General features: G+C 42.4%; 1 protein-coding gene across 4 annotated transcripts; it reads left to right on the forward strand.

Moving 5' to 3' along the window:
* Window positions 1-2,088: 2,088 nt before the first annotated feature.
* On the forward strand, window positions 2,089-21,769 carry LPAR3 (lysophosphatidic acid receptor 3). 4 transcript variants are annotated; one of them, XM_064664840.1, is made up of 4 exons: window positions 2,089-2,164; window positions 7,764-8,230; window positions 10,906-11,663; window positions 18,424-21,769. In XM_064664840.1, the coding sequence occupies exons 3-4, from the start codon at window positions 10,928-10,930 to the stop codon at window positions 18,771-18,773; spliced, it is 1,086 nt and encodes a 361-aa protein (XP_064520910.1). In that variant the 5' UTR covers window positions 2,089-2,164; window positions 7,764-8,230; window positions 10,906-10,927; the 3' UTR covers window positions 18,774-21,769. The 4 variants fall into 4 exon arrangements, with proteins under 4 accessions (XP_064520910.1, XP_064520911.1, XP_064520912.1 ...); XM_064664841.1 differs by having other exon boundaries at window positions 7,764-7,950; XM_064664842.1 differs by lacking the exons at window positions 2,089-2,164; window positions 7,764-8,230 and adding an exon at window positions 8,287-8,472.
* Window positions 21,770-26,178: the final 4,409 nt, after the last annotated feature.

The following is a 26,178-nucleotide window of genomic DNA, read 5'->3' on the forward strand; positions in this document are numbered from 1 at the left end:
GTCCTCTTCTGCTGACTTCAGAATGATCAGCATTAACTGACTGCCAGCAGTTTTGTGTCCCATACAATGTGCAATCTTTACTTTGTTGTGTGTAAGATGTTGGTGTTTTCTGAATTTGCTGGTATTTTACTGATAGTTTTCTGGAATGTCTCTAAATCATACAGTTCCAGTAAATCTGAAAATAGATTGTATTTTCCTTACTGCTCTGTCATCTGCCAGTACTTAGAGAAATCTTAGGTGAGAAACTTGAATTTAGAAAATGCAGATACTAATGCTCTGTATGTGGATAATTAGTTATATAAGGTATGAAGTGTAACAGGCTCATGGTCCCCTGAGGCCTTGTGCCTCTCTTCCCTAAAGCAGGTGAGGTACATCCTGTACCCTTGGTGTCATGAGCCATAGTGAAGGCGCCGTGGCTCCTCGCTCAAGCTCCAACTCCAACTGTCTCTTTCCAATTTTAGTAGGACATTGAATGCGACCTGCCAAAGCCATTGCTCAGATAAATACTTGTTTGTGAGAGAATCCTCAGGGAATGAGGAAAAGTATTATCAACATAGATTATAATAACATACTTGTAGAGAGTACTTACAATTTCTAACTCATTTGAAGACTTAATTTCTGTAATGGAATCATAAAGCTTTCTTGTCCAGTATTGATTTTTTTTTATTGTTTAAAGCATATGAGCTGCTTGCTAGCTAGACTGCTGCTTCAGCCCTACCATATTAGAGCAGGTCACTAATGTGTTGTAGAAACAGAAAACTAATGGCACAGAAACTAATGTGTTGTCTTCACCATCTGGTGTTCTGGGTTTTTTTCCTCTTGGAAAAGAAAGATAAGAGCCACTTGCTGGAGGTTTTTACAGGCTCTCTATTCCACAGAGATTAAATTTAATGGCATATGTTGACTCTTAATCCTGCACATTAATACAGGTTTGAACACAGTTGCTGAATGATAGGTGGTCTCACTCCAGCTGCTAAGGAGGTGATGCAAAGTAGTGGAAGCAGAACTGGAGCATAAACTTTTGCAAACTGGTCTGAAAAAAAAATCTGTTGCTTTCCATTGTCTTGCTCTCTGGGAATAAGAAGCTTTGCTAAGTGCTTATAGGACTTTACCAAAGGAGGAGAGAAATGGATGAGAGAGTGAGAAGGCTGCATTAGGAAGAAACAGGCAGGAAGGAAGGAAGATTTCCTAAGCCATCTTCAAGGTGAGCATTCAAGTGAGGGGGACAAGGTGAATAAGAGTTTGGGTTCTTATTTTGGGGTTTTTCTTTTTTTGGATAAAACAGAAAAGGTGTTGGAATGGAGTCTGTTTGGCATTTCATATGTAATGTTCATGTGCAAGGCTGTACCTAGGCTTTAACTCTGTCTATGTTTCATGCTGTAATTGGGGGCAGAGACATTCTCATGCTGAGAAGTGGGGCAGAGACATTCTGCTGGTATTTTGTCAGTTCTCCAGCTCTGAGCAGGCATATGTGTAGCTCGGCACTACTTGGATATATGTCTGCTCTCAGTAAATGATTCAGGTAGGTGACAGTGGGTCAGATCCATCTGATCACAGTCCTCAGATAAATTTGGTCTTGTAATACCTTCTACGTTTGAGTTTGACTTGTCCTTCATTGCAGAGCTGTGTGTGCTCGATCCTGCCCGTTGGAGGTGACATGAGCCTCAAGGTTTCTGTATCGCTGTGTTGGGTGTGAGGTGGTTCTTGTTTGCTTTCTACTCTATGTTTAAGAGAACAGCTACATGCGATGCCGTCTGTACTGTCCAGATCTACTCGCAGAAGTTACTGCAATTTTATCTGTCTTGCTCTTGTTTCCAAATGCGTGAATGATGATGGATCTTCTGATGGGCTTTTCGCGCAGCGCAGCTCTTTAGGTTTGTGCAGCTCCCGGTCTCGCTCGTGTGCCCCGGGGCTGCCCGCGCCTCGGGCAGAGCCAGACCTCCTCACCGGGGAGGAACAAGCGCATGGGAGAGCTTTCCTGCTCGGCTCGGCGCGGGCCCGGGGCAGATGCGGAGCGGGCGGGCGGCGCCGGGGCGGGCAGGGCCGGACGGGTTAAGGCGGCGCGGGGCGGGACGGGGCGCGGAGCGGAGCGGGGCGGGCGGGCCCGCTGTGCGCGGAGGCGGCGGTGCTGCTCCGCTCCGCTCCGCACCGGGGCTGCCGGTGAGTGGGGCCGCGGGAGTGGGCGCGGGCTGAGCCCCCCAGCAGCGGGGCCGGGGCGGCCGCCGCTCGGCGAAGGGGGCAGCGGTGGGAACACCGCTATCGGGGGCCGGGCGAGCTCCGTGAGGACGAGCCGCTCCCCCAGTAATCGGGCAGGCAAAACTTTCTGCAGTTCTGTAAAACTCTCCGGAGCGCCCCCGGGCGCGCCCCGGCGCGGTGCCGAGGAGCGGAGCGGGGAGCGCTCGGCCGCCCCCGCGGCGGGGCCGGAGCCCGGCGGGGCAGAGCCCGGGGAGCGCCGGTGCTGCCGCTCTGCCCCGGCGCGGTGCATGCGAACGTGTGTATGCATGTACAAAAATAGAGGGACTTCCTGGATGTATACATCTGAGATTCCCGTTTGCACACCTCTGGATGCGCGTGTGCCGTGTCCTGCTGGGGCGCGGGCAGCTGGTACGTACCGCGGGGGGCTGGCACAGGCTCTTCTCGGAGGTGGTTTTTTTAATAAGGCTTCCTAATCTATGCAATACACCGAAAAAATACACTGCCGTTATTTAGCACTGTATCTTTCGATTAATTCTTTCCCTTAACGAAAAAGGTCGGGAGGTGGGGGGAGTGAAGGAAGCACTTCTGTAGACTTGTGTTTTCAGAGGCCATGGATTTAGGTCTAGAAAGACATTTCTTCGTAGAGATTGGTAAGGTGCATTGCTGTAGCTTTGTTCTTTAAGCTGTGCTGAGTATATGGCTTCTTAGATGTCCTTATGATCTTCTAAGAGGTGCAGTAGAAAGTACAACTCAAATCCAGTTATATGGTGAAAAATCTGATTTCACTAAGCTTATCTGTCTACTGAAAATAAAAGTAAAAGCAAACAAACAAATTGAACAACCCCACAAAAAATCTGCACAATCAGTAAAGAAGCAGCAGCTCTTACCAGCAAGTAAACCTGAAAAATGTATTTAGCTTTTTTCCCAGAATGCTAGATGAAAGTTTCAAACAAATTAGACTTGCTGTGTTCTTATCCTCCGGTACTACACTGATCATTAACCATTTCAGAACATTCTCCAGCATAGTCTTTATGCTATCAGATAATGAAATAAAATCTCCGATGTATAAGATTTGACACTGTAGAGAATATATTTCTCTTATGTATTAGTGTTTAAGATTGACATACCTGCATTCTACTATTATACCATTAGGTTCATTTCCATGTCTCCAGCAAATATTTTTTTGACTTTGCCATTTCTGCCAGTTCCACTGACATGTTAGCTGGCAAACCCAGGCTCTGAATCTGTTAACAGATCAGATAGAATCAGGTGACTTGTTTTAATCAGCAGTTGTGTAATTCAGTTCCTCACGAGCTATGTGCTGAAAATAAACAGTAAAAGTTGACTTGGTTGGGACTGTGCTGAAAGTCTGTGACCTACAGTCACATTCTGTAGGTTTTGTGAAAGCAAGCTGATTTGTTGAATGGTAAAATGGAGCTGATAGCGATCAATGAGTGGACCTGGAAGTTCTGCAGAAATGGGAAACTTACTTTAGAAGCAGAACAGGTATTTTCTTCTAGGCATGTTTCACAATGTAGAGGTTGTTGGAGTGACTTTTAAATATTTTAAATGCTGTGTCTGTTTCCGCATTATAGGATGACCTGCCAGCTCCTTCCAGAACCACACTTAAAGGAGACTAAATGAAGGCTTTGCAATGAAGTTTTTAGTTTGAACTCCATATATAGATTTAGTAAACCATAATTTCAGAAAGTCTTAAATTACCAAAGTCTGAATTCTAAACTTGTGGTTGCTAGTGAGTTACTTGCTATCTGTCCCTAACAACTTTCTGCAGTGGATCAGAGCTTCCAAAAGTAATTTAGTGTGGTAGAGCAGCTTAGTACTAAAGGGATTTCAGCAGCTGGGGCCCAGGGTTTGTAATACCTTGGTGGAGGTGCCCCTGTATCTCCGTGCTTCACAGTTCAGCTGCCAGTGTCAGTCTGTAGCAGTTTGCAGAGGAGCAGCACTGTCGCATACATGCACAGGGTGACACTTCTGTGCCCTGACAGTGATTTTTAAGCCTCTTATCAGACTGTGTGTACAGAGCACTGTGGTCTGTGGCTGGCGGTACTACTTCCTCTCTCTCCAAGTTTAAATATTTAGTCTTGAGATTCTATATTTTTGGTAGGTTTAATACTTTTCTTAAGACTCTTTTTTTGTACCCTCTAGCATTGGTATTTTATGCAGGATGAATGATAAGTAAAAAAAAACAAACCTTAAATGTTTCCATCACTGAGATCTAAGAGTTGCCAAAGAATCATCTTGATTCCCTTTACCCCACCCCCTTCCTAGTCCAGAAGATGACACCATTAAAATGGACTCTTACTGGAAATATCTGGAACCATGCTGTAAGTATAAGTGGTGCTGTACTTTCCATCAAGGCTTGGAGAGAAAATGGATGGGGTGCTTTGCTCTCCTTATTCAAAAAGGTATTGAAGACCAAGGTAATAAGGTAATGCTGCTTGGGAGTGCTTGATTTGAGTTCAGGCAGTTATCTGAAATTTGGGATACTTAAGTTAAAATATATATACATATATACCCCCAACCAAAACCTCAAGTAGATTTGCTTAGTAATAAGTAAGTTCTCTGGATGAAAACTTACTCATTGGGCCTTATAGTTTTTTAACATTAATTTTTTTTCCTCCCAATTTTTAAAGCTGAATTTTAAAAATGTTTTTTAGAAAGTATATTCTCAGGTCCTTGAAGTGTACCATGTAGCATGCTGCTTCAAGTATAGGCAGTGCCTGCAGAATTTCTGTAATAAACAAAATGTAAAACAGTTACTTCTGAGATAACTTGTCTCTGTAAAACCTGTTAAATGAATGTTGGCTTCCATTGCATCCTCTAATAGTACCAGATAAAAAAAAGTTTTAGTTTAGATGGAGATCTTTCTGCAGAACTTTGTGTTCTCTATGTTCTTCTTTTCAGTTTGTTTCTCTAAATTGATTTTTGGTTATATTATCAATTAACTATTTAAGACAATTAAAAGTGAACTAGAATACTTACTTCACAAAAACTCCTCCTCACAGTTACATATTAACATTTTTGGCCTCAGCTGTGTTACACACCCTTTTCTGCACTGGTATTTCTTTCTAAGCTGAGGTGACCTGAATGGGTTTCTTGGGTTACTGTGCAATCACTTGGCTATGTTTTCCTCCGTGGCCATACATGTACTCAGGGTGTGGAGGGGAACAAGGAACCCATTCCCTTTCTGAACTAGTACTATTTGTATATATAGCTTTGGCTGCCCAGCACTCTGACTTTCTTCTGCCTCTGCCTTCGTCTTGGGAATGAGGTGAGAGAGAGCTTTTCAGTAATGCAGCACTTTTCAGTAAAGCAGCACTGGTGGTTTATCCATAAGAAGAGGATGGGACAGAGGGTGTTTGTGTCTGACTTTGGCACAGGGTGCAGGCAATCAAGTCCAGTGCTGCAGGGAGCCCATGGCAGGGGCTGCACAGGCAGCAAGCCTCCAGGCACTCCTTTTGTGCTGCTGTGTCAAGGGCCATCTGCTGCTTGTAGGATGTTTAAAAAACCTAAGCAGTATGTGCAGGTAGGCAGTTGCTGCTGCTTGATATTTCTCTGCAGTAACAGCTTGAATGCAAAGTGACTCTCTTTGTTCTGCCGCATATGCCTGTGATCAGGCAGCGTGATAAACTCTGCTTTCTGAAGAGCAACTTTTCTAGTTAAGTTTCAAAATCTCGCAGAGATCTGCATTTAATACTTCGTCCTTCTATTAGAGAAGGGGAGGCAGGGAGGAGAAGTGCTCAGGCAGAGCTGGCAGCCTGCCTGCTTTGCAGGCTGAGCCTGGGCACAGCTTGCTCCTCTGCCCTGTCCCACGGACCTTCCCGGACTGTACTGGCTTTGTGATCTCTCCTGTTCCAGAGTGTATCATTTTGGATACTGAGCAGCCCTGAAATTCTGCACAGAAATTCCTGTGTTGGGTCAGGAGAACCGGCAGTAAATCAGACTGGGGTTCTGCCTGGGCAAACATCCCTCCCTCTGGCCTAAGCTAACTTTCAGCCCTGCTGGAGGGCTTCACTGCTATTGTCCTCCTGTAGGTTGTCTTGCTCTATGGACTTTTCAGTCCATCTGCAAACTCAACTTGAATCCTCTCACAGTAGCTTTCTGTGCCAACCCAGGCCTGTCTGTTCCCTTCCTCATTTATACAGGAACAGGGCAGAAGCCATCAAAGTCCCCCAAACTGACGCCAACCCTTCAATAAAGTTGTGGCCAATATATTGAAACAACTTGGTTTTTAATGGACAGGAAAGAGGCAGAAAACCACAGGGGTGTGCCATGAATCACATTATGGCTTGCAGGCTAAATTTTATAATGACCTTCTCATTAAAATGCTATTTGTGTTTTCCTTCAGAAATGTCTGGATTAATAATGAGTAACTCAACTTAGAGTTGATTTACAGGCCAGATTTAATTTTGAATCAAAGTGATTAAAAAGGTAATTTTAATCACAGTTTGGATCAGTAAAATCCTTGATTTAAATAACTGATATTAAATTTTATTCTAAGTATACAGATTTTTAGTAACTTTATTGAAGCAAACTAGATCCTAATTGAATAACAACCATTAAAATATATTAGCTTGCAACTAGCCGAACCTTTTGTCCAAAGCATTATTTAGGTGATATTTTATTTCACAAACTCTTTACTTAGACAGCTAGTGTAATATATTCCTACATATTCATGCAAATTCTGGACTTCAAGAATGGTGAAAAACGTATTCTGACTTGATATGAGTTACACTTACATAGAGGAATTTAAAATCAATTAAAACATTCAAGCTGTCATTAAGACAAACAGCTCAAGATGTTATGGGTTAGGAAGAATTCTTAATGCATGCTTTTGCATTTGAAAGCAGTTTAACCGAAATCTCAAATCCTTTGAGATTTTTTGGAACAAAAGACTTTTTTCCCCCTCAAAAAAACAAACAAACAAAAAAAACTTGAATGTTTACTCAGTGGTAGAGGAAGACACACTTTACAGTCCATCAGTTTCTGATCTTTGTAGCCACTATGGGTGGAACTGAAGTAATGAAATAGATTGAAATAAAGAATCTTTTAGACAAGGGTATGCTTTTGCACTTGCAAAGGTTTGATGTATTTGCCTGCAAGTGACTTATGGCAAGCTATTAGTTCATCTCAGCTGTAGAATATGCACCATGTGATTACTGCTGGAGGTCTGTATGGTGGGATATGAAACACTGAGTGGCATGGAAGAGGTGAATGGAGATTGTTTGCTGTCCTTTCCCATAAAAACCCAAGAACTATTAAGCTCATGAGAACCAATTTCAAAGCAAAAGAAGGCAGTTCTTCATAAAGTAAGTAGCAGACTGGGAAGCTCTCTAGTGCAGACTCTAGGAGACTCTTTTGCCTTTATAAGTCTAGACTGACAAGTTTAGCTGTTTTTCAGCTAACATTGAACAGCATTTTGCCTGATACTCAAATTTTTGTGTACTAAATAAATAGATCTGAAATATGTAATATTTAAGGGTCCTTTTTTTTTTCTTCTGAAGTTTAAACCTGTCCTGACAAACATCTCTGTTTTGCTGCAGAAGCAAGACCTGGAGAAGAAAGTGCTGCAAGGACATGTGACATGCCAAGAAATATGGGATATCCTATCACTCATCTTATGCCTGGTGTGGACTTGGGCAGGATCACTGAGGATTCAGCTGCATAGCTCTGTCATGGCTGCACAGCTCCCTTGAGACCAGCCTAATTCTGCTGGAAGGACTTAAAATGAAGGTGTGAAGTAAACCACTGTCTGCAAGGCCCCTGGCCTTATAAGTGCTTTCTGTGCCCATGCTGGTACAGACAGCCAAGGGCTGCTTTTCTGCTCGGAAAGACTGGGATGTAAACGAGCTCCAGCTGCTGTTTTGATGCAGCTTCCATGTGGAAATCTCCATGGACTGCCCTGTGACCCTGAGACCTCAGCTGGATGCTTCTCTTCTCCTTCTTGCCTTACCTCAACACCTTAAGAGATCTCTTTCGAAATCATTTGTCATTTGAGCTCTGCTGTGTGACAGTGAGTGTTTGTAGTGTGGTTATTTTGGTGAAGAATTATGGATGTATAAATATTTTTTTTCTTTGGGTACTACTTCAAATGAGGATGAGGTCTCAATAAGCTGAAGTATTTAGAATAAGTTTGTAGTTGATATTTTGGATTTCTTTAAGCTTTTCTCCAGATGAGATACAAAAGGCATCTGCAGATTTCTTTACTCTCCTGTCACTATAAGCAAGAGATTCACCTGTTGAGATGATTACACAGTAAGATACAACATGTTCAGAAAACCTTCCCTATAATTTTCACAGGTTTTTGTTTAGTTGGGGTTTTTTTTACCCTGCCATTCTTGCCCAAAATGCTGCTTCTATTTGCAGGCATTTGGGCTGTTCTGTAAAAGCTTCATGTCAAGCTCAGCAAGTCCTTTGCTGCCTTGGTGGGTTAGAGCAGAGCCATCCTGGCTGGCAGCGTTCCCAGCTCTCTGCTGCTTCAGTAGCTGTTGCCTGCAGCTCCTTAGGGGCTTCTGGTCACTTACAGACTGAATTTGACTTTTGAGTACTTCCTAGGTGAGAATGTAGAATGTACTGACTGCTTAACTCTCCCATATTGCCCTGAACAGGGAGCAGTAGGCGTTGAATTCCAGTTGACTATTGCAGTGGATCCGCATTGCTGAGGCTTTTTTATTTTTAGATGGAGGGGTGCTCTGTAATATTTCAGCAAAAGGGATGATTTACTTGTTTCCTTCCACTTCTTGTCCTTAAGTAATTGTTCTTAGTTCGACTATACTTAAATTTTATGCATTAAGTAATATATTCCTTCATTTAAAAGTGGCTGGCTAGGTTCTTGAGGATAATGGGCAACAGTGACAAGTGGCCTGCTTTCATGTTAACTACTAGGGTGGGAATCAAGAAAAATCAAGAAAAAAAAGGCTGAGCTATTTCAGAAAAATTAAATATTAAATAAAATATCACTTTGCTGAAAGTATTAATTATGGAATAGTGTAATTTGATTTAAAATTAGGTAATATAAATATTGCATGAGAGAAATAACACAAGTAGCATAACATAAATGACAAAAGATGAACCTTTTTAGCTTAAAGCTTGGAAGGAACCTTTAATAGAAAAATGGCATGTTATGTAGCCTGCTGGAGATTGTTTAATTTCCTTCCCCGTCCTGGAGAGATAAGATATAACTGTAAAATAACCACAGGGTAATAATAGACTAAGTAAACCTGATGTTTATCTGTCATCAGTTTTAGCTGCAGAGATGAAAAGCTTATGCTTTTTGTATCTTTCTGCCTGTAACTGCTTCTTCTAGGTTTTTTGGTAGGTTTTTTTTTCCAGTGCTACTTAGTCTGTCACTCTGGCACTCATGATGGCCTGAGGCTCACGAGGAGCTTTACAAAAGCTATTAGCTTTGCTGCCTCTCCTGAAGCTTTGTGTCCCTGTACTTCCTCCTGTCTGTCCTTACAGTCAGACAGGTTTGCCACTCTGTATAATATCTAACATGATTAGGATCTTGTGCCGTGGCTACATTCCTGGGTTTTGCTAAAACTATACTGTATCTATTAATGAAGTAATTGTTAAAACCCTTATTCAGATGCTGGCAACGAATGTGAGGGCCGGTGACAATCAGACACAAACTCTGCCTACTAGGCTGTGAGACCCTGCATATGGTCCAGCAACCATGAGTAATTGCTGTCAGGTCTCCTGTGTAAATTAGTCCAAGTTCAGTTTGGTTCATAATAAAGGCAGTGAAACTGCCAAGGCAGCTGACATTGACCTTGCCAGAGTAGCTAAAGTGTGATGTAATCTGGAACACAGACTCCCCTTTCCATTGCCATGTTTAATAGCCCTGTGTCCAAGATAGTGCTGAGTATAAACTCCAGCACTACTGCTGTTTCTGGGCTTGCTTTATCCTGCGGTTGGGTGTGGAATTGGGTTTTGGTTTTGAAGACAACTGGGCTATGTGGCGCTCACAGGGCTCTGGGTTTACAGGCCAGTAAAATAATCCCTGATTTTAGAATAGTCAAATATCTAGAATATATTTTTCCCTTTTCAGCATATTTGCTTAAATCCTCCAGTAGTAAATAATAGGTATCTGCTCAGAATATATATGCCTGTAGTATCTTATATACTTTTTTTACATTTATTAATATATAATTAAAACCCAAAAAATATTTTTCCAGTAATAGGTCTTTTATTGCTTAGTCAGTAAAATGGAAGAGTTATGATTTATGCTTCCTTGTCCTGACTGGATACACTAAGAAATGGAAATAATGATGGGGCTGTGGCTCAAACATGGGATTTTACAGTAAGAATGGCTTGGCTGTTGCTCAGATTTTCTCTGTGACCTCTAGAAAGTCACTTTTAACCTCTTAACTTCCCCTTTGTTGCCTGTACAGTATGACTGGTAGTGCAAAGGAACTGTGCTGGGGTTTTGTAAGCTGGTAAGTCTTTTAAAAATTCCTTACTCATCCAAGTATCATGCACTGTGGTCCTCCATTGGGCAGAATATTTTCTTCTGCATCGGCCCTGTGCAGTTTGAATTTTTACTGAAGGCCTCAAGACATCTACCCTCTCATGTCCCTGTCACAACCCCTTCTCCCCCCAGAAAGAAGGTGTTAGGTGTGGTGATTGAAGCAAGGACTGTTCCCTAATTGTTAACCCTTCTTTCTTTTTACCTTCCACACTTCCTAGGATGCAGGGGCTCTAATCCAGGATGAATGAATGCTACTATGATAAGCGCATGGACTTCTTCTATAACAAGACAAAGACGGACACAGCAGATGAGTGGACAGGGCCACAGCTCATTGTTGTTCTGTGTTTTGGGACGTTTTTCTGCCTCTTCATTTTTATTTCAAATTCATTGGTCATAGCAGCTGTGGTCAAGAACAAGAGGTTTCATTTTCCCTTTTACTATCTTTTGGCCAACTTAGCTGCTGCAGACTTCTTTGCTGGAATTGCCTATGTCTTCTTGATGTTCAACACTGGCCCAGTGTCCAAGACATTAACTGTTAACCGCTGGTTTTTGCGTCAGGGTCTCCTGGACACCAGCCTGACGGCTTCCCTGGTGAATCTCCTCGTCATAGCTGTTGAGCGGCACATGTCAATAATGCGGATGAAGATCCACAGTAACCTCACAAAGAAGAGAGTCACCTTTTTAATTATATCAATTTGGGCCATTGCTATTTTCATGGGTGCTGTTCCTACCCTGGGTTGGAACTGCCTCTGTGACATTACTGTCTGCTCATCCCTGGCACCTATTTACAGCAGAAGTTACCTGGTATTCTGGAGTGTCTTAAACCTGGTTGTCTTCTTCATTATGGTGGTGGTTTACATAAGAATCTACATGTACGTCCAGAGGAAGACTAACGTCTTGTCATCACACACTAGTGGATCCATTAGCCGTAGGAGAACCCCTGTGAAGCTCATGAAGACTGTCATGACTGTCTTAGGTAAGAGATGACAAACCATGGTGTGGCAGGCTGGCAGTGCCAGCGGATGGGTTCGTGTTGATTTCGTTTAGCTGCCTTTTTTTTTTTTGGAACAAACAAAAATCCCTCAGCCCTCATGACGGAAAAAACCCTCACTGAACTTTGAAGTGCTGGAGGCATTTAAACTGTTTGCTTTAGATAGTAAAATAGCTCATCCACCAAACAGAAACACAGGGTAGAGGACTGGCCAACACGTAGAAGGAAAGTGTCTCTCTTGTGTAGGCACCTTGTTACAAAACACTAATTGTTGTGTTGTTTGTTTTTTGGTTTTTTGAGGAGGGAGATACAAAATCACTTTGGAGGAAGGCTTCTGAAGATTCACAACTACATAGAAGAACATTTTCAAAGTTATGTTCTTTAATATTTGCACAAGGCCGTAAGCCCTAAGGTTGGATGTTGGTAGTTATCTTTGCACATCTTTATCTTGGCTGTTTCCTGAACATAGAAACTTCTTCCCCCTAGAAAGGCGTCTTCCTTGGGTAAAGGAGAGGATGCCTGATGGGTCTGTGACTTTGACAGAGATTTGCTTCGCAAGGGGAAGATTCACCTTCATTCTGTGTATATTGCACAGTGTAAAATATTTTCAGATGACGATGATACAGTATAACCTTAGATCTCTAAATCATAACATGAGATTTGACCTGGATTCTGCCCTAGAGACCCTGTTGGTACTTGAGCAACTCAGATCACTTCCTCAGCTAGTTGCAATGTAGCTGTGTATTATATTAGAGGTGGACAGAGTAGGCAACTGATTGTTGGAACAAATACCAGCTGTAGCAGTCAGTTTTCTCCAGAATGACTTGAATCTGAGCAGGATGTTTTCTGGAAACCAGGCATGACATGAGCAGGGCTTGTGCAGCTCACTGCAGGTGGAACTGCGGGTGCACCAGGACATTTGTGAAGCTGGGCTGTGGTGGTGGGTGACTCTAAAATCACAAATATGGCTTTACTTTACTCTTTCTGATGTTGTATGACCAGTATAGGAAACCTGGAGCTTTTGGGAAAGCTGGTGTCCACAACTGGAACAGAATTATGTTGTACTGCAGCATGGTAGTGCTAGAGAGCTCTGGGAGAACAGTGTAATTTTTCATGGAGGTAGGAGTTGCCAGGGTAGGATGGTCAGGTTGAAGACACTTTCTTTCCCTTGTGGTTTTTGGATGCTGTTTGCACAGTCTGGTGTCTGATTTTATTATTTTCTTCTGAAATAATAGTGCTGTAATATACAACACCTTTGTCTACCAAATGGTGTTTTAAAATGCTGTAGAAGCTGAAATCACTTAAACTGACCTTGGAAAAGAAAGTGGACTGATGGTTCAGACAAGTACAAGGTTCTCACTTATACTTCTGTGTCTTTTGAAGTTGGCCTGTCCACTACCCTGTCTTTCCTTTCTAAATCCCTCCACAGCTGTTCTTCCTTTTCCCCCCCCTTGATTTTATGGCATCTATAGAGAGTCAGTTTGATGGTTGTTCCTGCCCCCTGCCCTTGACTTGCAGGGGCAAGACCGGAGTCTTTTGCCCCATTGAACCTCCCATGCAGTAAAACCTAAACCATCCACCTTGAAGGAGAAAATTTGTCAGAAAAACTCTGAATTGCTCCAAATATGATCCTGCTCTAATGCATAAGCATCGAGTAGACTGTAGTTAACTGCTGCATTGGAAAGAGACAGAAAACAGCACTTTTAAAAAGCAGTTCTCTGAGCATTTCTGTTGAAGGCAGAACTGCACCCAGCCAGCTGACGTGGGAGCTGGAGGGACAGGGATGGTGGCTGCTGTTTGCTCATCCCTTGTGGTCCTATATAGCCTGTGGCAAGCCTTCAGTGCTCTTTGTGCTGCTGTGTGGAAATAAATCCCAGTTTAAAAGTAGTTTTCAACTTAATCTTTCTTTTATTAGGGAGTGGAGCCTTAGGACTATGAGTTGATTTGAAGTTCAGCATTAACTTCCCCTTACTCACAGAATAAGGCGTTTCAGCTACGAAATTAAACTATAATTCAGGCAAAGCATTTAATGATATTGTGTACTGGGTGAGGCAAATTTAACTTAGAAAGCCTGAGTGCTACTTTAGAGAGTGTAATTTTGTAGATTTACTTTATCGGTCAGAAACAAAACCAAAAGGGAGCCTGCTTCGACAAAGAAGTGGAATTAGTGCCCATGTTGCTGGGTGTACAACCTAATCCAAGCTCCTGTGTCAGAGGAAGTGTATCTTCGCATGTTCCTTCATATCAATTCTCCAAATTTTGACTCTGAGAGGCTTTTTACAAACATTTTTATAATCATTTGTTTCTAAGAATGAGAACTTATTTTTTTAAACAGTTTGAAATGTGCTCTCCTGTCCAAGTCATTCAAGCACAGTGTGCAAAAACCAAATAGTGTGTTTTCTGGACTTCCCAATTACCACAGGAGTCACCAAGTGACCAAAGTGATTCTTGCAAAATTCTGCTTACATCCACTGATGCAACAGCCTACAGCTATATGCAGCACGTGGGTTTTGCCCAAAGCAGTTATTTTTAATGACTTGTTCCAAAACATCTGAAAATGCTTTGGAGTACATGCCCGATACAGTCTTCACTAAAAGCCTATCCCAAAATGCTGTGCTGGATAAAGCATAATAAAACCCAACATTCTTATTCATGTGCTCTATTGGTTTTATGGGATATTCAGGACAAAATCCAGCTGCCCTACTGCTGTATGGAAGGAGGCTGTGTGTAGCTGGGTGCTGCTGGCATGCTCCTTCTCTGAGCCTCTTCCACCTCCTTCCTTGGGAAGGCTGGACTGGGCTGCCCCTCCAGCAAAACATCCCTGTCCTCTCTAGTTGTTCTCCTCCCGTGGCCCTACATTTAAGAGTTAGGGGAATTGAGATTTCCATGTGATTTCATGAATTCATGGTGATCACAGCTGCAGGTGGCTTTTTGCACCACCTCTTAGGCTTGGATGGCCCCTTCCAGAGGCTGGGAGTCAAGTCCCTGTCATCTGCGTGTTTCTGCCATAATCCTTAAAGTAGTCCATTATAGCATAAGAGTAAGGTTTTCTCTTTGGCATGCTGAACCACAGGTGGTTATCTAGTTAAACTGGAAGATGTGAAACCTAGCAAAAGGGGCTAAAATGCTCTTGGGCTGACCTTGTGGCATAATCCCAGCTAAGCCTGTGACTGCAGCTTTGAAGAAGGGTGGCTGCAGGTATGCAGGTATGTGATTTCCAGGTGGTTGTGTATGTGGTAGCTCCTCTGAACCTGGCAGTGAGGTTCCTGCTGAAATAGCAGCTTTGGGGTGGATGATTTTCAGTTTCAGTGAAATTATAGTTTAATTGGTAACTTGCTGTTTTAACTTGGTCGCACATGTGGCAAAGGCAGCTGGAAGCTACTGTGCTTTTTTTTTTTCCTCTCAGCATTGGCATGCTCAGGGGCAGCTTTGATGTGCTGGATTTTATGAAATGATGTTGTTGAAGCATCAGTAGTTCTCCCAGATCCACAGGAATTAATTTTCAAGCAGAAATTATGTAATCTACAGGAAGATCTATGATTAAATCTAATGGAAATCCTCAAACTAACCTTGAGGCATCATGACACCTGATCTCCCATAATCTGGTACGAAGACTCAGAGTTGTTCTTCTGATCCATGTTGCCAGGCTGTATTTCATGTCACTTCTGTGAATTTTAGAGTCCCAGGAGTTAAATTATTTTTGGGGTGTGGCTCTTTTTCAGGGAGAGGAGCTTCTATGGGATAAATAGTCTGCAAACCAGAGAATCACCAAAGGGCCAAGACAAAGGTATATTTTTATGCTTAACCATGGTTCCTTCTGAAAGCTCGGTGGTAAAAATAACAAAATCTGAGCAAGACTGTGAGTCTAAGACATGCCTTGCTTTCATCTCAGTAGTGCTAAGAGCAGGGTGTGAATCACTTATGTTGTCTCCATAGGCAGCAAAATGTATTTTTGGAGTGAAAGCAACAGCCTCGTGAAAACATTAGCCAGTAACTTGGACACTGTCACTGCATTGCCCCTGTCCTTGTCTTCAGTCATGGGAAATATGCAGAGAGATGTCTGCAGATGTCTTTTATCTTCCCTTACTTTTGTAGCTGAAACCTTTTATGGTTTTGCTTATATAGACAGAGGTATATCCTAGGAGTTCATGGACTAATCCTGCCTGCAATCTTGGAATTTTGTTTGAAGGAGAGATTTCTGTGTCTCTTGTTAAATGTGGTTTTTGGGGTCTCTTTCATCTCCTGGTAACTTCCATAAAAGCAGGGTTGGACCTTGCATGCTTTGTGGTATGAGTGGTCAAAATGCTTTCAGTGCCTGTTTTGAGGCAGGTTTGTTACCATCTCAATTTCTGCATGGAGCTGGTGTATCGGCAGCTCTGCCAGTGACCCTTGGTAGCTAGTGAAAGCTTTATGTCCAAATACTTGCCAAGACACTTAACTGGGCACAGTATTGTCTGGGTGGTTGGATTCCAGTGCTTGTTAAACCTGATGAGATTTGCTGGTGAAGCCCAGGGCAATAAATCAGTGCAGTGTTTTCTCCATTGTAAACTGTGAGAGAGCTGGTGTCACAACTGCTTACTCAGCACACAGGAGCCAAACCAGTGTGTAGTACAGAGACTGACCAGGGAAAACAAGTGTTGTGGTAGCAGCATTCAGCTCCCCATGCCAGTGGGCAGTGGAGGAATGTTACTGATGTTAACCAGTATCTCAAAACTAACACTATGAAATTAGTGCTTAGCATCACAAAAATCTTGGAACAGCAGAGTAGAAAATTCAGTTTCTGAAGAAAGTGGTCTCTTGCCTTTCTGTTTGGTATTGCCTAGAACAGAGTAAATCAGTTGGTTGAGTTTTGTCTGGAGTCCAGGAGCACAGATTTGCAGCAAAATCTATGATACCCTGTCCTGGATACATTTTTCAGCAATCCTAATGCTTACTAAGTCACACAAATTCACTTTATATACCATTATGACCTGCCCATCAGATGGGCAGTCTGTTCAAGTCCTCGATGGGGAGAAGTGTGCAGTGCTGCTGGCACTGGCCTGTGTGTGCAGCACAGCTGATGGGTTGGCTGAGATGCTGCCAAGTACTGGCTCTGGCACTGCTTGGGTCCTGCTATAATCCAGGCTGCCCTCCCACTGCTTGCTTGGACAGCTGGGATATGGGAATATCAGCGGCTTTAAAAAAAATGAAGTGGGCTTGCTTGACCTACCAAAATTGTTGAACAGATACCCACACCCACAAGAAGAGCTTTTTAGTGTGTAACTGCTATCATACTTATTTGTTGGATTATTTTCTTCTAAGCCCCAAAATGGGGAAACTGCTGTGATAAGTGATTGGAATTTCCTCAGTACATTGTTCAAACTGTGACTGTTGGGCAGAGTTGTAATTTTCTATTTCTGTATGTCAGACAGCAATTGTGGCTTGTGCTAAGTTAGTATTATCATGCATATGGCTACTCATTCCCTGGACTGTGGGTGAGGGATCACGGGGTGCAGTGCAGGGGGGAGACCAGAGGGCAGATGGGGCAGTCCAGGGCCCCTCTCCAACTCGTGGCCAATGGCTGCATTTGGTAGCCATGTGCCCCCTCCCCACCCGTCCTGCCCACACTCCTGTACTTATGGCGGTGGTGTGCAGGAACACGGGAAGATGCAAATGCAATATAGAACTTCCTTCTAAGCTGTGGGGTTTATGCTTTCTTCATGTTGTCTTCTGTCAAGATCTCTTCTCCCTTCTTTCTCCTTTATTTTTTTCTTTTTTTTTTTTTTTTTTTGAGGGGCTGCTGGGAGAGGAGTGTGTTGTCCTGCTTTGTCTTCCAGCTTTTATTATCACATTGTTCCTCTCAGGGGCTGTTGTCATTCCTGCCTTGCAGCTGAAACACAAGATCTCTGCTCCTCCTGAGCTTGTCCTGCAGTTTCTTGCTATGTTTTGGGGAAATGCCTCTATTGCAGAGTTTTCTTCTTTCCCCACCACTGTATACTTACTTCCTCATCCTTTTTGTGTTTGGTTCCTCCCCCCACCCCCTTCATTTCTGTGCTGTAACTGCTACATCCTTTAGTTCACCTTTGCTAACTCATCTATTTGCTTTCTTCTCTTTTTTCATGTGTAACTGAATTTTTTTCTTACATCTGAGTTGTTGAGTCTCAAGTACCCAACATGCAGAGCCTGGGAGGGGGCAGTGGAAGGAGGTGGGCTCTGTTCTGACCAGGGAGCCAGCAGTGCTTGTGTATTGCAGGCAGTGGCATGCATCCTACACTAGTTGTGGGTTTCCAGCTACAGCTGTAGTGTGACAGAAGACTTGTCTCTTTAGATCATATCGTGGGTGGTGATGGAAGTGAACCACTTGGTATTTTCTCCTCCAGCACACGAGAGACATGAAGAGAGGAAGTTTGTGTTTGAGTGCAGTTCTGTGCTTGTAAATGCTTGAGCTCTTGTTTATTTATCAGCATGGATAAATCCCTGTTGTGATGACCTTTTCCCACTTGTGTTTGAGGTGATGCTGTCAGCAGCTGGGTTCTTGCTCCCTGTGGTCTGCTGAGAGCTGCCCTGCCTCCTGTCCAGGGCTTGGCAGAGGAGCTGTAGTAGATATAATTTTGCTACTGTCATTAGAATTTTGTCCTCTCTTGCTTTTAGCATTTTTGTGTAGAATTTTGATGAACTCAATAATCTTGTAAGATGCAAAACATTCCAAACCCCTAAAAGTCTGAAGTCAGGTTTGGTTTTCTTTCTTTGTCTCCTTTATTTCTAGGTGCCTTTGTTGTCTGCTGGACGCCTGGCCTGGTCGTCTTACTGCTTGATGGTCTGAACTGTACCTACTGTGGGATTCAGAATGTTAAAAGATGGTTTCTTCTCCTGGCCCTGTTGAACTCTGTCATGAACCCAATAATTTATTCATACAAAGATGATGAGATGTGGGCTACCATGAAAAGGATGATTTTCTGCTCCTCTGAGGATAAGAGTCAGGACAGACGCTCATCTCGGATCCCCTCAACAGTTCTCTGCAGGAGCACGGATACCTCAGGGCACTACATTGAAGATGGCATTATTCAAGGAACAATCTGTGGAAAAGGAGATCTTGGTAACAAAGGAAACTCCTGAGCTATGCAAAGAACTGACTTGGCTGCAAAAGGAGAGGGGGAAGGGAGAGGCTTTGTAAGAGAAGATTGACTGGCAAAGCTAGTAAACAATATATCCACTTTGTTCCAGAGCCTCAACTCCAGTGTTAACAAAAGTTCTTATAAATAATTGCCTGATGGAAAAACACTTTGTAATGAAGAAAACTTTCTGTGCTGCCATCTTTCTCCTTTTTTTCTTTTAAGTACATGAAATTGTTTTTTCATGTGAACGGAATAAATACCTCTCTGAGACTTCTTGTGCATGGAAGCAAAATGTAAGCAATGTACTAAGACCCTCCTTAAGCTCCTACGGAGAAAATAAACCTGCCTGACTGTGCAGGTTTGGCATTCATTGAGTATTTATGCTTTGAACAGTTTCTGTGCATCTTGAGAAGGATTGTAGGCTTGGTTGGACAGAATCGTGACCTGTTTTCTTGGTTTATGAAGTTCATGAAATAGTTCATGCTTACGTCCTTCTTTTTCCTCCATATCTTGCTTTCAAAATAGGTACTTTGATGGTTTATTAAGGCTATGCCAGAAACCTGGCTGTGATGGGATAGCCAGACCAGACATCAGAGTGTGTGAGTATGTCTGACCGTGGATTGTCAGGACCTGAGAGTACAGAAAGCACAAAAGCCATTATTACTTCCGTAGTGGGGTGAGTGCTGCAAGGGGAGACATTGCACTCTCTGCTGCTGTTGTGTAGGCAGGTGTTGAGGGTGGATTAACAGAAAAGCAGTGAGGCTCATTATGCTCATTTCTTACTTCCTCAGATAATATCAAATGGGTGTGCTCACTCTTCTTTACCTGCTGTGCCGCTGAGAGAAATGAGATCCAAAACTCTGTTTTACTAGGGTGAACTTTTAAGGGAAGTTTAAATACACATATATACAGGTTCAATCAGCTACTTAAAATAGAAATTAATTTACAGAAAAAAAAAGCCTGAAACCAATTAAAACCCCTATAAGAGTACAGTATGCATTGGTTGTCAGACCTTGTCTGGACCACATTTAACCTCCAATTTGCAAACAGATCTTACTGGAACAGGTACTTGAGGAAGAGGCCATGAAACAGTGAGCAATGAAGGGCATTCAGCATTGTGACTAATCAAATCTAGCACTGGTGAAGCCACAACCCCAAAACATAGCAAGAAACTGCAGGACAAGCTCAGGAGGAGCAGAGATCTTGTGTTTCAGCTGCAAGCTAGCAATATAAAGCTCTAGGGTAAACTTTTAAAATTTAAACTTTTAAATTAAAAATTGGATTGTAGATTTCTCAGTACTCTAAAAACCTGGCTCCTGCTGTCTGGTTTCAGCAACAGTGAGCTCCCTGTCTTAATTTCAAAAGGAGTTACTTGACTTGCCTCCTAGAGAAAATGTAATCCACGGTAGTAAGGCAGGTGACCACAACCAGAGGTCACTTTGAAAAGTTTTAGAAATTTTGATCACTTGGAATTGCCAGGAAACAACACCAAGAGCGTATTGCATGAAGCTGAAAGTCAGCTGTGATTTGGACAAATTCCTCCTCTGGTGCAACTTGAATGTGGATATCTGGACTGTGTGGGTCAAAAGAGAACCAGCACTTGGCACAAAGGCCAAGTAGTGGATTTGTAGAATGCACTGGGGGATTTCATAGCAGCCCTTATCTTACAAACACAGCAAGGCTCTGTTTGGAGAGCTCTCCCAAAACATGCATTATCTCATAGGGATGTGGCCCAGTATTCAAGGTAGATGCTGTATTTGAGTAATGCTAAAAACCTTTACATGTTTTTGCCATTATAATGCAATTTTCTTGTGCAAATACTACTTCACTGCTTTGGTGTTTTGAAAAGTATGTAAAATGGTGCTTTGTAGAGGCAGTGGTGTGGTGGGTTGACTCTGGCTGGAGACCAGGTGCCCACCAAAGCTGCTCCATCACTCCTCTCTTCACTGGACAGGAGAGAGAAAATATAAAAAAAGGACAGGGAGAGATTGATCACTAATTACAGATTTGGCTTGGGGCAAATTTAAATTATTACTAATGAAATCAGAGTAGTATAATGAGAAATAAAACCAAATCTTAAAAATACTTTCCTCCCATCCCTCCCTTCTTCCCAGGCTTACCTTTACTCCTGATCTTCACTATCTTCATCCCACAATGGTGCAGGGGAACAGAGAATGTATCAGTTCATCAGTCTCTACCACTTCTTCCTCCTCATGGTGAGGATTCCTCACACTCCTGCCCTGCTCCATTATGGGGCCCTTCTTACAGTTCTCCATGAACTTCTCCAACGTGAGTTCTTCCCACAGGCTGCAGTTCTTCACAAACTGCTCCAGTGTGGCTCCCTGGCATGGGATGCAGTCTTTCAGAACAGGCTGTTCCAGTGTGAGTTCCCTGTGGGATCACAAGTCCTGACATCAAACCTACTCCAGCATGGGCTTTCCATGTGATCACAGCCTCCTCTGGGCATTCCCCTGCTCCAGCATGGGCTCCTCCACAGGCTGTAGGTAGCTATCTGCTCCACCATGGCCTCCACGGCAGGGGCACGGCTGTCTCACCATAAAACACCAGGGCAATCTCTGCTCTGGTGTGTGGAGCACCTTCTCTGCCTCCTTCCTCACTGACCTTGGTGTTGACACTGTGGTTTCTCTCCTCTCTTCAGCTGCTGTTGCACAAGTTTTTTTCACCTGTCTTAAATACGTTATCCCAGAGGTGCTACCACTGCCACTGTTGGACTCAGCTTTGGCCAGTGGTGGGTCTGTCTTGGAGCCGGCTGGCATTGGCTCTGTCAGGAGTAGGGGAAGCTTCTAATGTCTTCTCACAAAAGCCACCACTGTAGCCCTCTCTGCTACCAAAAGCTTGCCATGCAAACTCAACACAGGTGGCATTGCCAGGGTGTAGCATGTCCCTACAGCTACTGCAGTGTACAGTTTGTCTTAGCTAGGCTGAAGCTCTGTATGCAAAGCTAATGGAAAATAAAATGCTGCTTCGAAATAAAATTCTTGTTTTGTTTCCTGCTTGAATGGTGATTGAACACCACTGATGGGGAAATGTTGTTTCATGTTACCATGGGGCAGGGGTAGGAGTGGGGGATGTTTTAATAAAATTTTCATGTTTACTAGCAATACTAAGCAGTGTATAATTTGGTTGAATCAGGCCCGGAAGAGAGCTTGGATGAAGATCTTGAACATCTGCAGCAGTAAACACTAGGTCTCTCCTGCAGAGCTTGGGATTCAGGCTGCACAATAACTACATGTGGATGATTTTTCCAGGTAAGCAGGAAAAGGTGACTTCTGTAAAGAACCTTATTTGTAGAGCACTTCATGCAGTAGACTCCTGGTCTGGGTTAAAGTCTGAGAGGTATTACCAATCATTCTGCTATAAGTAAGTGGGAGGGTTTGAGGTCTCTTTCTGTTGTCTCATTAAAAAAAAAAAAAGCCCAACAAACAAACAAAAAAACCCAACCAAAAAACCCCCTCCAAAAGTCCCAACAAAACAATCCCCAAAAGCTTGCAAACTGGTGCTTGGAGAATGGTACCATTTGCAGTGGCATGCCCTTTGTTTCTCCAGGAGCTGCTACCTCATGGTCTATTGCTATAAATTGCAGTGTGACATGACTGGAACAGGAAACTGATCTTGCATCAAACTTTCCTACGAACTGCTACAGCACAGACTGTCTAATGTTTCCTATATCAAACTGTCTAAACGTTCACCTACTCACATAGCGGGGAATTCCTTATTAACTCCATAAACATTTATCAGAATAGTTTGTCTCAAGGAAACCATTAAAGTACTATTTATACTTGAGTTAAAAAAAAATGGCAAACGTCAATTGGCGAAAGCAAGTTCTGTAGGGTTTCCCTGTTCCTTTTTTCACTAATATCCCATAATATCAGTATCTGCTGGCTTTGCATGTGCCTGATCCTATTTATATATGTCAGTGTACATCGTACTGGGGAAGGCTTTAGGGTGAACACTCACAGAAATCCGAGGACGTTGGGAGGCAGAGGAAGGCAAGGGAAGAGTTACCATTAAGTTAGATAGTTACAAGGTTTTGTGTGTTCCTGCTGATGCTGGAGGCCTTTCTCGTGCCTGAGAGAGCCTTGTGAGCTGCTGCATTGCAGCAAATAGCAGGCAGATACTTCTAAGACAACATCTTCATAGCAATTATGGTTTGAAAACCTTTGTGATATTCTCCTGTTTTTTTCTCTCTCCATCTGCTCCCAAACCAACGTTGCTTTTCCAGTTGATCATTTGGTCCAGGAAGAAACGCTCCACAGCTTTTCCCAGGGCAAAGATGTATGGTCTGTCCTCTGTGGTTTGCTCTCCCATAAAGCCTGTGTGGTCACAATCATTACAGATGCTTTTCAGAGAACTATTATTAAAAGCTGGGAACAATGAGGTTTTATTTTACATGATAGATCTTTTGAATCTTTCTGGATAAGCAGCTAGACTGATCATTGTTTAATAGCTGTGTGCGTGGGAGAGAAGTTTCCCTAATATCTGTGCTGTCAGTTTGACCTGGGTGGTGTGGGTGATGAGTCCCTCTGGGAGAGCAGCCAAATTGCTACAGCTTAAGTGACTCTAGAGCATGGGTTTTGCACTGCTTTGGGGCTGCTTTACTTTCCCTATGTATGGGGTTTTTTACGAGTTTGGGTTTTTTTTAGTAATTCCAGCAGACTGGTGCAATACATCAGTATTTGTGCATATGACAGCTTGTGCATGTATTTGAACTGCAAAAATTATGGCAGCTGTGTGATATGATGGTGCCTTTCTCTGATCAGATCCTTATTTTATATATATTTGTACTTTTCTTTTAAACTTAAAACTCTCTTCCAAGTAGCCATTAACTGTAGGGGCAGTACTTCTGATATGATTTGCACAGTTTTAGTGAATTCTGCATGGAGATTCTAAGCTACTGGTTATTGGAAAATAATGGAGGAAGGATCATTTTAAACTTGTCGTATTTCTTATGTTCTTCCCCTGTGGTTCTGGCTATTGGCCACTATCCTAGCAAATGCAGTGCAGGATCAGCCTTTGGTTTGGCCCCAACTGCTGCTTGAAAGATTAGAGCCAAAAAGTGAAAATATATGAAAATGTTAAAAACAAGAAGGCAGGGAAATTCTGTTATTTATCCTAGCCTATAATTCTAATTAAATCACTCAATCACTAATTGATCCCGCTTTCCCCTGTGCGCCTACTCCTCCTTATTCTGGTGCAACCATTTGTGAGACTAAATGGTGAACTGTAGTAGGTCTGAAAAATAACCTGGATGATACACATCACTAGTAACTACAGAAGATTTTCCACTTCTCTTGAGCCAGCAGCTCCATTACTTCCTCTTCTTGCTATCTGGAGTCATACAGATTACTTATTTTCTAGAAATCTTTGTAAAACTGTCCTCCTTAAATGCTACACTTTGCAGTGACTAGGCATGCTTCTATCATGGGAAAAGAAAAAAAAAATCTGGAAATGAGGAATTAGGTCATAATAGTTTACCCTCACCCCCAAGATCTTTTGAAAGGTAGGGAATTTAGATACCTATATGCTTTGACCCATTCTTCAAGACATCTGGCCTATCTTTCAAGTAGCAATTGATCCCTGGCTTCTTTTGTACACATTTTTATAATATTGATAGTGCTTTTTCATTGCAGGAGGCAGAAGCATCTGGTTTTTTCCAGCCTATTTAGAAGTGCTACTTTGCAGCTCATAGATATTCTATTTTGAATTGTCTTGTATGTGCATTCATGCATTTCCTCCTCTGTGTGTTGAAATAAATGAATTTTCAAACTAACCTCTGCTGTATTTAGCACAGACAACCATGTTAGGGACAGCTCTTTTTTCTTATTCTTTTCTATAATCCCAATCATGCATTTAGGATTCTGATATATGGCACTATAAGAATGTCAACATGCAAAATAAAAAAAAGCACAAATCACTTATTAATTGTTCTCAGCAATAGCTGTGTTTTAGCTTAACTGTTAATTTCACTGAAACCATAGATATGGTGTAACTTCTCTAAAAAAGCCAAAAGGTATAAACAAAAACTCCCATTAAAAAAACTATGGCAAAACAAACAACGCCTGCACCTCCAAAAAACCCCAAAGGAAACCTAACACTGTGCATATCTGTAGGCCAGGAGCAAGTCAGCACACTTACCATCCCTGACCTTTAGTTCACCTGACTTGCTTTGAGATATATGAAAATATGGAAGTCTTGTTTCTGAGCACAGATAATTGCCTGGGGGTTTGGTGGGTGATTCCTGGGAATGTGCTTCTCATCTGGAGAGGTTCTTTAGCTTTTCTCCTAAAGCTGCTGTGGAAGGAGATGGGATACTGGCCTGGGTACATCATTGTGGTCTCACCTGTTATTGGATTTCCTATGTATAATAGTTAAGAATATATATCTACTGTATTGTCCCTAAATGTTAAGATTCTTTTGCATATGCTAGACTTTCACAGTACTGTAGCACTAATTTTATCTCCAGGTTCCATTTGTATTTATGCAAACAAATGCTTGGTGTGTTGGCTTTACTTAGATTTCTATGAGGAATATGTTCAGTTGCTAAAGGATGTCAAAATGCATGGAAGTGAAAAGGCTTGACCTCCAGAGATGGAAATGTTATTAATGCTTAAATGATTCTATTCAAATCCCAGTTAATGCATCAGTTGTTATGAATGTTACTGTATTTGTTCGTGCAGCGCACTCTGTGATACTGGGCTGGGATTTTCCCACAGGTACAAATGAGTTAATTTAATTAGAAACATAAGGTTTTCTGCCTATAGGGATACAAGACCTATGGACTGTGAACTTGCAGTAGCTCACCCCCAAGCTTAGCTTTAACTTTCTGCACAGTTATGTTGCTTTCAGCAGACCCTTTTCTGTGAAAGGAGCCCTGTGTGTGTTGGCATTTGTGAGGTGAAGAATTTAATGTCATGGTTTAGATGGTAAGTTTCTGCTATATGGGAAACTGTCCCTATAGCAAGAGGCACAGCAGCAGCAGGCTGGCTGCCTTCATACACCAGCCCCTCACAGATACAATTACTGATTTTATAGAGGAAACATTTGTGCCCATAAGCACAAATTTCCAATGTTGGATTATGTCCCAAATTTGACCTGTGTTGTTTTGTCTTATTTTCTCCTTTAGTATCTCTTTGCACAGTCCATGTAATTTTTTGTGTGTTCTGCTTTGTTCTTCAAAGCACAGATCTCTCTAAACAAATAAATTCCAGCAGTATTGGGTCCTAGAGCAACCCTTCAATTTCACAGGCCAAAGAACCACAAAACGAAATAAATACAGTTGAACAGAGATTTTAGTCTTGGGTTCTTGCAAGGTCAGAATACCAACAATAACAAAAATAGTTAAGTTTGCATGTATTAGTTCAAAATGTTGGAGAATAATTGGCAGA

This window comes from Pseudopipra pipra, chromosome 9, assembly GCF_036250125.1.
Source record: "Pseudopipra pipra isolate bDixPip1 chromosome 9, bDixPip1.hap1, whole genome shotgun sequence".
Classification (NCBI taxonomy): Eukaryota; Metazoa; Chordata; class Aves; order Passeriformes; family Pipridae; genus Pseudopipra; species Pseudopipra pipra.

Bases quoted from the DNA above. Each gene is read 5' to 3' on its own strand.
- LPAR3 (XM_064664840.1), top strand. From the start codon at position 10,928: ATGAATGAATGCTACTATGATAAGCGCATGGACTTCTTCTATAACAAG. The intron at 11,664-18,423 runs GTAAGAGATGAC...CTTTATTTCTAG, and splicing joins GACTGTCATGACTGTCTTAG to GTGCCTTTGTTGTCTGCTGG.